Source organism: Trichosurus vulpecula, chromosome 1, assembly GCF_011100635.1.
Source record: "Trichosurus vulpecula isolate mTriVul1 chromosome 1, mTriVul1.pri, whole genome shotgun sequence".
NCBI lineage: Eukaryota > Metazoa > Chordata > Mammalia > Diprotodontia > Phalangeridae > Trichosurus > Trichosurus vulpecula.
This window is the reverse complement of record NC_050573.1, coordinates 220282577-220295292: the sequence shown is the minus strand read 5'-3', so window position 1 is coordinate 220295292 and position 12716 is coordinate 220282577. Positions and strand designations below refer to the sequence as shown.

General features: G+C 37.4%; 1 protein-coding gene across 1 annotated transcript in view; it reads left to right on the top strand.

Annotated features, from left to right (window-relative positions):
- The window catches only part of CDH7 (cadherin 7), a 221855-nt gene that overhangs the window by 199242 nt on the left and 9897 nt on the right, over nt 1-12716 (top strand). Inside the window, exon 11 of the mRNA XM_036741803.1 lies at nt 1675-1926. Coding sequence (XP_036597698.1) covers nt 1675-1926 — 252 coding nt within the window. The remainder of the gene's footprint in view (nt 1-1674; nt 1927-12716) is intronic.

The following is a 12716-nucleotide window of genomic DNA, read 5'->3' as shown; positions in this document are numbered from 1 at the left end:
CCAGCCCTCTAAGATCATCTATAATGCTTCACTTGGCTGCTCCTTACACGTGACCCTCCACTTTCCTTCTCCAGGACTTTGCACTGTTTGATCCCCCAAGCCTGAAATGCTCTCCCTTGGTACCTCTACCTTTTAATTTCCCTAACTTCCTTCAAGTAACAATTCAAATCCTACCTTTTGGAAGGTTTCCCTGTGCCTATAGCACTCCCCAAGTTTTAGCACCTTCCCTTCTGAGGTTACCCCTTAGCTTTTCTAAATACATCTTCTTTTATTTTGTATCTAGTTATTTACATGCTGTTTCCTCCATTAGAATGAGAGTATGTGAGGTCCTTTTAGGGCAGGAACAGCTTTTTGCCTTTGTATCCTCAGTGCTTAATATAGTGCCTGAGGTATTACTTCTTGACCCAGTGGCTGTCTAATATTTTCTAAATGTGGCAGTAATCACAAAATTCCTCTCTTAGATGCCTATAAATTTGGAGGTATACTCAATTAAAAAATAAATGAAGAAAGTTTCATTATCCATTTGTCTCATTTAGACATATGGTTTAGCAGTGGCTGTTGATCATCAGTGGTAAAACATTTAGGGTTTGATCAAGGAAAGGAAATACGGATTTGATGTATTAGAGACCTTTCTCTGGCATTTTAGGATATGACATTCAATCCATCAAACATTTATTAAATATTATATCAGGTACCATAGATACAAAGAAGGTAAACAGCATAGTCCCTATCCTAAAGAATGCAGTGGGAAAGAGGGAGTAAATATACTATTAGTTCAAATATGATTAAGTATGTAGAAAAAGTAAGACCTTGGCATGAAAGATTTTTTTTTAGGAAAGATATCACTTCTTAGAGTGAAGTATTGATATCAAGAAAAAAAAATATAAAGGAAGTAGCATGAGGGTAGAGGATATCAGGGAAATAACTTTAAAAGAAGCAGCAGCTAATCTAGATTTTGAAAGAGAGCATAATTCCAGTAAGCTAAGACTATAGTGGGATGAATGCCTTTCAGACATGAGGAATATATCTATGTATTTAGGATTAGGAGTTGGGGAAATAAGTAGTCCATTCTTTCTGGAGCCATATGCTGCATGAAGAAGAATATGATTTAGTTATGCTAGGAAGATAGGTAGGAAACAGACTCTAAGGGGCCTACAGTTAATTCTAGGCTAAGTAGTCCACGGTGTTTTGTTTTGTTTTGTTTTTGGTAGGTAGTGGGGACCATTGAAGATTTTTGAGCAGAGGAGTGATCATGATCAGACCTATGCAATAGGAAATATTTGTTGTCTTCCCTAAGGTTCTCTAGCATGATTAAACAAATATGTGAGAATATTAAGTGTCATTTACTATAAGAAATGGTATAGATGTTTTTTCTAATTTATAATGCTGCCTAAGAATTTTTAAGAGTCATAAATGAGTAAATAAAATAGTTTAGATTTCTTCCACAGAATCACTGTATTAAAGTCTAACTGATATCTCTTGATCCTTTAAAATAAATTTGAAGGGGATACTGGAATTCAAAAAACTTAAGAGACATCATCTCCATAGAAGGTGATCCAGTTAAGAAACAGAACACAACACACTGTTAATCAAGAGTCTCAAGGGAAAGACTATTTTGGTTTGTAAAGTATTCCACCAAAGACCATGCCTTATATGTCTCTTTCTTAATCCTAGATAACACTGCCTCTGTACTCACCAGGAGAAATGGATTCCGGAGACAAGAACAGTCTGTTTACTATCTGCCAATTTTCATCGTGGACAGTGGTTCTCCTTCCCTTAGCAGTACCAACACTCTTACCATCCGAGTGTGTGACTGTGATGCTGATGGCATAGCTCAAACGTGTAATGCAGAGGCATACATTTTACCAGCAGGACTTAGCACGGGAGCCCTTATAGCAATCCTTGCCTGTGTCTTGACATTATTAGGTAGGTACCTGAGGTATTACCCATTTATCCTGTCCTAGCACAGTAGACAGAACGATGACAAGAGCACAAATATTGGTACTTGGCTATGTTCCATACTATTTACTTTTAGTTTTACTTAGGGAATTAACATGCATATTGCACTAAGTGGTGTTTTATATCACTAAGAAACACAAAGTTAATTGTTTGGGCACATCAAATTTAGATAAATTATATCAAAGTTGAGCAGCCTCCAGTGGCACATTTCAAGTAAAGCTCATGAGGAATTATATCAATTTCATCTTATGAAACAGTTGAAGATAAATGGTTCACATTTTAAAATGTCTTTTAAAAGGGTGTTTTTAAACTTCTCACAGCTGTTTATTTTCAGATTACTGTATATGCCTTATCTGCCCACTGAGAGCCCACCATTTCATTTTTCCTTTAAAATTTCCTTACACATATTCTCTGATCAGTAAAGTTTATTCAAATGCTAGCAGTTGCAATTGTTGTAAATTAATGAGAAGAGCCAGAGTATCTTTTACATGGTGTTCTTTTATTGTAGGATTAAATTAATAGCATAAATGGGAATGGTCATGGAATTGAGGACAAAGCAGGAGACATATTTAGCAAATTGGGAACTTGATCCAGAAGTTCACTCAGTACAGTAGTAGTAATTGTTAAACAATATAACAGATAACTCAGTTAATCAGTATAATTGGGGAATGGAGTATCCCAACAAATCTGTTTAACTAAGGGATAATCCATTCCAGTATGTAAAGAATTGACCCTAGGCAAAAGTAAAGAAATGTGGGAGGATATGGAATGGACCTAGATCTGCTTTCCTGCATGTGAGTATAATTATGTTGCTTTATTTCTTAATTGCTGATTTTTTTGAAACCGATCACAATGAAGCCATAAAAATGCAAAATTAAAGTAGTATCCTATAGCTCTAGCAAAACAAACATAAAAGGGAAAATAATTTCCTAAAATTTCACACAAGTGGTATAAAGCTTCAGAAGTTCTCGAGTACATATAAGCATTTCAAATGTAAAGTTTTGTTTGAATTGAATCAAATTGAGGTCATTCTGAATAAGAGTAAAACAGTAGAATGTAATCAAATTGAAAAAAGAAAATGAAGTGATGAAAACCTAAATCACAGGTTCTCTGAATTGAGAACAAAGATTAGAAGCTGAATCTAGTTTTTTGGTTTGTTTTGCTACAGTTTTTTTTCCTTTGAATCAAACTTTTCAGAAGGCTTTGGTAAGAAACAACAATAACAAAAAACCAGGCAAATAGATTAAGTGTATCTCACCATCAACTCAATCTACATTTCCCAGGTAACAAAGATTTTATAGTATTTTCCATGGATTGGGTCAGCCTGTGATTTGGAGATTATAAAATTCCACCTAGTCACAAAGAATAATCAGTGGCAGAGGCAAGTAGCTCCACTCAGGATTCAACTTCTAATCTTTGTTCTCTTAATTCAACTGTAAGATATCTGGCTGTAGGATTTGAGTCTTGATTCTAATACGTGCTATAATTTTACCAAATAAATTGCTAAAAAGAAAGAAAAAGAAATCACTTCTATGTTGATCAAAAACAAGATGACAAGAAACTTTAAATGATGAAAATATTTATATATATTCACAGTGCTTTACATTTAAAAAGTGCTTTCACATTTGTTTAAATATATTTCAAATTATGGAGATCCCTCTAGTTTGTTCATTCACTTTAAAAATCCCATATACTTCATCCAGTTTTAGTTTCTACATGTTTCCAAATAGTATGGCTTAATCAGAACATGGTGGCATCTGACATGTAAATTCAAATTCAGACACTTAATAGTGCCTCCCTCCTTTATCTTTGCCATCTTATCAAAGGCCACTCACTAAAAGTCTTAGTCATTACCACTTCCAAGACACTTGCACAATGAACCAGTGTCCCTCTATGCATCTCACTTGAGTTCTTTAGAAACAATCATTGTAAGATCTCTCCTTTCCCCAACATCTTCATTTTATTCCCATAATCACACTTTTTGTATTCTGCTATGTCTATGCAAAAGCTTGTTTCTATGCGCTTATGTTCAGAAATTTTTAAATGATAAAATTAAATCAGTACCAGCTGATGTACGCTCATTGCATTTGTAAATGAGTTAGGACCCTGCACATGAAATTAGTCCATTTGGATGGGAGGGACAGCTGCTCTTGCCGAGCACCTGGCTTCCCAAGTCTATGTGGATTTATCTTTGCTTCACCTAAGAAATAGATGTGAATATTCTTCTTAGTTTCAGGAAGTAAAGCCCAAACCTCCACAGACCATAGAGCAGGCTCAATGAAAGCTTAATTGTAAAGAAAAGAAAATTGATGGAGTCTCTAATTGCCCGTAGAGTGTCAAGGTCATATGAAGGCATGAACTTGAAAAACAATGTTACTTTTTGGCTGAAAAAGAAATACTGCTACTGTGAAACTTAGGTTCTTTGTCAGTGATCCTACAAAAGCTAGTTACAACACACCAAAAAACCAGGAGTTAAGCCCTAGTCTGTTTCCTGTTCTTCAGTTTCACATTGCCAGCAAATTATTAGACACTTTAAACTGGATGTCTTGCAAGCTTCTCAAATTCAACATGTCCAAAACAGGATTAATTAAATTTTTTTCCCCAAAAAAAACCTATCGCTCTCGCAAATTCCCCTAAATCAGTACTGGACATTTCAGGGTTTGCAATTACAGTTATCCTTGACTCTCTTTCAGACTTCACATGAAATCAGATGCCAGATCTATTCTACTGCCACAGTCTTTCCCATGTGTTCCCTTCTCTCCATTGACATAGTCACCACCCTGATTCTTTCACCTGGACTATGAGAGTGACTTCTGAATTGATCTCCCTGCCTCATCTCCCCCCACTCTAATCTGCTTATGGCTGCCAAACTTATATGTCTAAGCATATGCTACTCCTCTGCTCAATAATTTCAGTGGCCCATTATTATCTGCAGGACCATGTACAAACTCTCTTTTTTGGCACTTATTGCTATTCACAACCTGACTGCAAACTACTTCTCTAGGCTTATTATATTCATTTACCTTCTTCATGTATGCTCAGCCAGCCAGCCACACTGCCTTCTTATTGTTCCTCAGACAAGACATTTAATCTTCCATTTCCCACAATTATCTTGAAATTTTATGTACTGTGTAGTTATTTATATATTTGTTTCTTATCTTCATCAATAAGATATAAGCTTTTTGAAATAATTTTTTCTGCTCTTCCCTTCCTCCACTTTCTCTCTCTCTCTCTCTCTCTCTCTCTTTTATACCTGACATCTAGCACACTGCCTGGCATATTTAATAAATGCTCTTTGGTTGATTGGTCCCTCACTATGGCGAAAGGGCCATGATATTGCCTTTTATTCCAGTCAGCCCTTATGTTATGGTACATGGACAGCTAACTGGTGTCGTAGATAAAGTATTAGACCTGAGTTCAAATTCAGCCTCAGATAGTTACTGTGTGACCCTGAGCAAGTCACTTAACCTGTCTGCCTAAGTTTCCTCAGCTGTAAAATGGATATAACAGCATTGCCTTACAGGGTGGTGGCTGTGAGAAATAAATGAAACAATATTTGTAAAGTGCTTACTAGGCCTTACATAGCATAGAAGACACTTAGTAAATGTTTATTCCCTTTCCTCTTCCTCATACATCATCATTGACAATATGTTAGGCTTAGGGTCACTTTACTTTTATCATACATCTTTCTGCTGCCCTTTGGGTTATCTGTAATTTTGATGGGTGTGGGAGGAAATATACAGGCAGATGGGTGGCACAGTAGATAAAGTGCTGGGTGTGGAGTCAGAATGACCTGAGTTCAAGTATGGCCCAAGGTTGTTGTGAGAGTCAAATGGGATATGTGTGAAGCATTTAGCACAGTACCTGGAGTATAGTAGGCACCGTGTAAAGTTATTATAATTATTATTATTATGACAAATTATTGATTTGTCATGAAAACATCAAATCAGTATTGATATATTTTTTTTTTCTGTATTGAAATAACTCCTTACCTTAGTATCCTTAAGTCAGTTTTTATATTTCTAAGACCTTTCTCTTGTCTGTACTCAACTATGTGATTTCTAATACATTTTGCGTACCAGCTAAATCCATCATATGCTTTTTGATTTGTTTATACCTGATTTCTACATAAGCTAATGGAGCATTTAAAAATGCAATGTTCTGTAGTGAAAGGAACAATTAATCTGGACTCATGCATCCTGGTTCAAATCTTGGTTCTATTGAATATCTGGGTGACTGCTGGGCTGGTCATTTTAATTTGACTCAGTTTACTTAAAATTAGGAGGCTGGATTAGGTAAACTTTAAAGACCTTTTCAGATATAAATCTATTATCCTCTGATGAATATTTCATTCCTTCATCTGGTCATTGAAGAAAAATATTTTGAACAGTACATATTATTTCTCTCCTTGGGTTACAACCTTATAGGAAGCATATACATAGATAATAAAAAATACATGCATGAGAAAAGAACTACCAGATAAATTAAGCTCACTTGAAGGAGGAATTACTATCCACCCTCCATACCCTCTGCCTTACCGCTTCTAAATATATGTTCAGAAGGTGACTATGGAAGTATTGAGGAGCCTATGGTCAGCTATTTCTAATCAGTGTCTTCTGAATAGTGATTGAAATGATATGAAAGATAATGTCAGAAAATTCAAGGATACTTATAATCTAAAAAGACTAGTAGGTTTGCTTTAGGACAGTGCTTAGTGCAGTTCCTAGCACATAGTAGGTGATTATTAAAAGTTTATTGAATGAATGAATGGATAATCAGGAATAAATTTGCAACTTCGGTGGAGCACATTTCATAGAAAGCAAATAAGTATAAAATAAAGATCAGGGTTGTTTCAGCAAAGCTCCTAAATGCATTGTAATGCAAAGGGAATTTTTTTTTATTGTTTATTTTACCTTCCTGGGTTTTCCTCTCGTGGTATCCAAACTTCAGGAGGTTTGTCTTAACCTGTGTGTATCCTGAAAAGGGAAGATCACAAGGTCACAAGAAGCTTAGGAACTGAAAAGCATTTTTGACTGCTGAATCTAGCTCTCTCACTTGACAGATGAGATACTAAGCCCAAGAAAGGTTAAGTGATTCATCCAAAGTCACACAGGTAGTTTATAACAGATTTCTCCTGGGGAAAAATTCCAGTTTTTTCTGTCTGTGTATGATAGGAGTAAGGCAGGGACACACCTTTGGATTGGTTCGGTTATAATGGAAACCAGATTTTAATAATATCCAGCCCCAGGCTCTGCCTGCTGATAACAGCTGACAACATTGATTTGACGTTTTTCTTCCCCTAATAGCTAGGAATCCATAACTAAGAAAGGAGGCATACATGCAAAGTGTTGATAGTTCTAGGAAGGGAACAAAAGCTAGTCCCATTATGATCTTACATTTAGTAGTTAACAAATCAGTCTCCTACTTTGTACTGTTTGTGACTTGAACAAATAGAGATCTAGTTATGATACTTTTTCTTTAAGATGAAATTTTATACTTTTCATTTGTTTTTCTTACAGAAGATTATAATTATTTTGTGTATAAAAGAGTAAGGTACTTTAGTCACCCTTCTCTGAAATATAAATTACATTCTCTGAGATTACCAACACATGTATAACCTCATATCCTTTTGGCCATGATTAATTCTAATTGCTGATTTATGGGGTTAATTTCCCATAAGACTCCAACTGCTTTACAGAACTATAAATTTTCAACATATCTGAGAAGCAATAGCTTCAGTAGCTCATAGGTAATCACTTCTTGGGAGAAAATGAACAAAGAATAAGCAATTTTTAGCCCTTTTGTTTAAAAACATTTTTAATGTTTCAGATTGCACATAGATTCAAATAAAGTTTCTGTAAGATTATTTTCTGCTTAGTTCAAAGAATGATTTTATACCTTAAGGCGATGGCTGAGCTGTTTTAAGGCCTTTTCCCCCTCTAATTTGGGCATTGAGCAAAGCAATTTAGGTCCTGTGGCAATATTCAAATACAATATGTAACAGACTATTCCTGCTTCAGAAATCCAATCTAATAAGGCTTGTTCAGAAGCATACTGCTGTTTAGGGGAATCCAAATGCCTCCATTCCTTTTCAGGTGACCAGCTGGACCACTAGCTGTCAGATGTTCTTCCTTAAATGATGACAGTATCTTTCCTCTTGTCTTCTTCATCCATCAGCTGATGAACAGTATGAATTACTGCCATTATTCATGAGTATGTTTAATTGTTATATTTTTATGTATGAAATGCTCCTTACTTGAGCCAAGTGGCTAATAAACATTCTGTAAATAAAATAATAAGCTTAATTTAGAAGAAAAATAATGGTTTCATTTTGAAGATTTTTGATCCTCACTGTATGCGTTTACAGTCATAGAAATGTAAAGAAATCTATTGCTTGGTCTGACATACCAAGTTCCCAATGGAAAAAAAAATGAATAGACTCCAGTAGTTAATGGTACAAATGTTTTCCTCCTTCAAAAAAGAGTAATTGGAGTGTTTTTTACAAAACATGTTAATTTCTACTTTCTGTACTCAGAGACCTATTTGGGCGATGGGGATTGGTAGCTGCCTATACGTGACACATGTCAGCAGATGCCAGTTGCTTATTGTTTTGTATTTAGTTAGTGGAGCTATAACTTGACTGGGTAGTGCCTACCATCTCTGTTCCTTATTAAAATTACTAACAGAGCCACCAAGTGAAAATCTTCTGGTTGCTTTATTAGGGGGGATATTGTGAAAGTTTCCATTTTACTTTGGTAATTTTGTTTTGTTGTTTTATTTATAATCTCTGTACCTCTCTACCATTAAGAAAGCCTCATAAAATTAATCAAAATTCAGTTATTTAGATTTCAGTTCCATTAACTAGGATTCCTTTTGTTTTTTCATGTATTGAACAAATATTTATTAAGTACCTACTATGTGCAGGGTCTCTCCACTCAGGTTAAAACCTATGCCAACAAAGTACAAGGTCTAACTCCTGCTGGAAAGCCTTGGAATAGGTCCTAAAGATGTAGGCACCTGAGGCCCCATTTACCTAAATTTAGAGGCTCTTCACTAGGTTAGTCAGTTTGATAAATAGGGCAGGCAGTCACCACTCCTGATGGCCATCTGCTAAGATGTACAGAAGTCATGATGGAGGGTAGGAATCTATAAAGACAAAAATCACAAATCTTTGGAAGTACTGGGATGTTTACAATGAAATACATTTGTTCTTATGAGGGATAAAAAGGAACAAGGTACAGTCCCTGTCTTTATGAAGCTTACATTACAGTGGGGACTATTTACATATGTGTAGTAATAACTATAAGCGTGATACAACGTAAAATTAAAGTAAGAACTATAATGCCTGTTAAGAGTAGGTAAAGATGGGGGCGGAGCCAAGATGGCGGCTGGTAAGCACGGACTAGAGTGAGCTCCGTACCCAAGTCCCTCCAAAAACCTATAAAAACGGCTCTGAACCAATTCTAGAACGGCAGAACCCACAGAACAGCAGAGGGAAGCAGGGCTCCAGCCCAGGACAGCCCGGATGGTCTCTGGGTGAGCTCTATTCCACACGGAGCTGGGAGCTGGGAGCTGGGAGCTGGGAACGGAGTGGAGCAGAGCCCAGCCTGAGCGGCGTGGACGATCCAGACCGGAAGCCGGGCGGAGGGGGCCCTAGCGCCCTGAATATGTGAGCTGCGGCAGTTACCAGACCCCTCGACCCACAAACACCAAAGACTGCGGAGAAGGTTAGTGGGAAAAGCTGCGGGAGTGGAAGGAGTTCGCGGTTCGGCTTCCAGCCCCGGGGGCAGCGGAGGTGGGGCAGCTACAGCTGTTGTTACTTCCGGCTCCAGGCCCACCTGGTGGGAGGAATTAAGTGGCGGATCACAGCAGGGGTGCACAGCCTGCCGAAGATCTGAGCCCAGTCTGGACTGGGGGTCCTTGGGGAAGGAGGAGTGCGGCTCTGACAGAGCTGGCACCTCCCCCCCAAACGTAGAACATAGAACTCTGTAATCTACAAGCAGTCACACCCCACTGAAAAACTCAAGGGTCAAGTTAGTTAGTTGGGAATATGGCCAGGACGCGAAAACGCGCCCAGATTCAGTCTCAGACTTTGGATTCTTTCTTTGGTGACAAAGAAGACCAAAACATACAGCCTAAAGAAGACAACAAAGTCATAGAGCCTACAACCAAAGCCTCCAAGAAAAACATGAACTGGCCCCAGACCATAGAAGAACTCAAAAAGGATTTGGAAAAGCAAGTTAGAGAAGTAGAGGAAAAATTGGGAAGAGAAATAAGAAGGATGCGAGAAAACCATGAAAAACAAGTCAATGACTTGCTAAAGGAGACCCAAAAAAATACTGAAAAATACACTGAAGAAAACAACACCTTAAAAAATAGACTAACTCAAATGGCAAAAGAGCTCCAAAAAGCCAATGAGGAGAAGAATTCCTTGAAAGGCAGAATTAGCCAAATGGAAAAGGAGGTCCAAAAGACCACTGAAGAAAATACTACTTTAAAAATTAGATTGGAGCAAGTGGAAGCTAGTGAATTTATGAGAAATCAGGATATTATAAAACAGAACCAGAGGAATGAAAAAATGGAAGACAATGTGAAATATCTCCTTGGAAAAACCACTGACCTGGAAAATAGATCCAGGAGAGATAATTTAAAAATTATTGGACTACCTGAAAGCCATGATCAAAAAAAGAGCCTAGATACCATCTTACAGGAAATTATCAAGGAGAACTGCCCTGATATTCTAGAGCCACAGGGCAAAATAGAAATTGAAAGAATCCATCGATCGCCTCTGCAAATAGATCCCAAAAAGAAATCTCCTAGGAATATTGTTGCCAAATTCCAGAGCTCCCAGATCAAGGAGAAAATACTGCAAGCAGCCAGAAAGAAACAATTTGAGTATTGTGGAAACCCAATCAGAATAACCCAAGATCTGGCAGCTTCTACATTAAGAGATCGAAGGGCTTGGAATGCGATATTCCGGAGGTCAATGGAGCTAGGATTAAAACCTAGAATCACCTACCCAGCAAAACTGAGGATCATGTTCCAAGGCAAAATATGGACTTTCAATAAAATAGAGGACTTTCAAGCTTTCTCAGTGAAAAGACCAGAACTGAATAGAAAATTTGACTTTCAAACACAAGAATCAAGAGAAGCATGAAAAGGTAATCAAGAAACGGAAATTGCAAGGGACTTACTAAAGTTGAACTGTTTTGTTTACATTCCTACATGGAAAGATGATGAGTATGATTCATGAGACCTCAGTATTAGGGTAGTTGAAGGGAATATGCATATATATATGCATATATATATATATATGTTTAAGTATATATATAAGTGAATGTGTATGTATGTATGTATCTATGTGTATATGTATGTATGTGTATATATATATATGTAAAAGAGAGAGAGCAGACACAGGGTGAGTTGAGGATGAAGGGAAGATATCTAAAAGAAATAAAATGAAATTAAGGGATGAGAGAGTAACATACTGAGAGAGGGAGATAGGGAGAGATAGAATGGGGTGGATTGTCTCGCATAAAGGTGGCAAGAGGAAGCAGTTCTATGGGAGGAGGGGAGAGGGCAGGTGAGGGGGGAATGAGTGAACCTTGCTCTCATGAGATTTGGCCTGAGGGGGAATACCATACATACTCAGTTGGGTATCTTACCCCACAGGAAAGAAGAGGGAGGAAGATAAAAAAAAAATAAAAGGTGGGGGGATGATGGAGTGGAGGACAGATGGGGGTGGAGGTAATCAAAACAAACACTTTGGAAAGGGGACAGGGTCAAGGGAGAAAATTCAATAAAGCAGGATGGGTTGGGAAGGAGCAAAATGTAGTTAGCCTTTCACAACATGAGTATTGTGGAAGGGTTATACATAATAATACATGTGTGGCCTAGGTTGAATTGCTCAACTTCTTAGGGAGGGTGGGTGGGAAGGGAAGAGGGAAGGGAATTTGGAACTCAAAGTTTTAAAATCAGATGTTCAAAAACAAAAAAACTTTTTGTATGCAACTAAAAAATAAGATACACAGGCAATGGGGCGTAGAAATTTATCTTGCCCTACAAGAAAGGAAGGGAAAAGGGGATGAGAGGGGAGGGGGGTGATAGAGGGGAGGGCTGACTGGGGAACAGGGCAACCAGAATATACGCCATCTTGGAGTGGGGGGGGAGGGCAGAAATGGGGAGAAAATTTGTAATTCAAACTGTTGTGAAAATCAATGCTGAAAACCAAATATGTTAAAGAAATAAATTGCATTTAAATAAAAATTTAAAAAAAATAAACTATTAAAATACTAAAAAAAAAAAAAAAAAAAAAAGTAGGTAAAGATCCTGAGATTGGAGTTGGGGAGGAGAGCAGATAAGGGTTCATCGAAGAGGTCTGAGCAGCAGACCATTTTTGAAAAAAAGGGTGATGTGATCAAAGATATCCTTTCAGAGGATTATTTGTGCAGCAGTATGTAAGATCTCAGGGAAAGAAAAACTAAGGCAGCAAGACTATTTAGGGAGCCATTGTAATAATCTAAGCAAGAAGCAGTGAGGAAGAAGATTTAGTGCAATGGTAGTAGGACAGAGAAAGGGAGAGATTTAAGAGATGGAAGTAGTGATTGACTTAGGCAAGTGTAAGAGGGACAAGAATCAAAGATGACTCCCAAGTTTCAAGTCTGATTGGGACTTTTATTCCAGTCAGCCCTTATGTTATGGTACATGGGCAGCTAACTGGTGTCGTAGATAAAGTATTAGACCTGAGTTCAAATTCA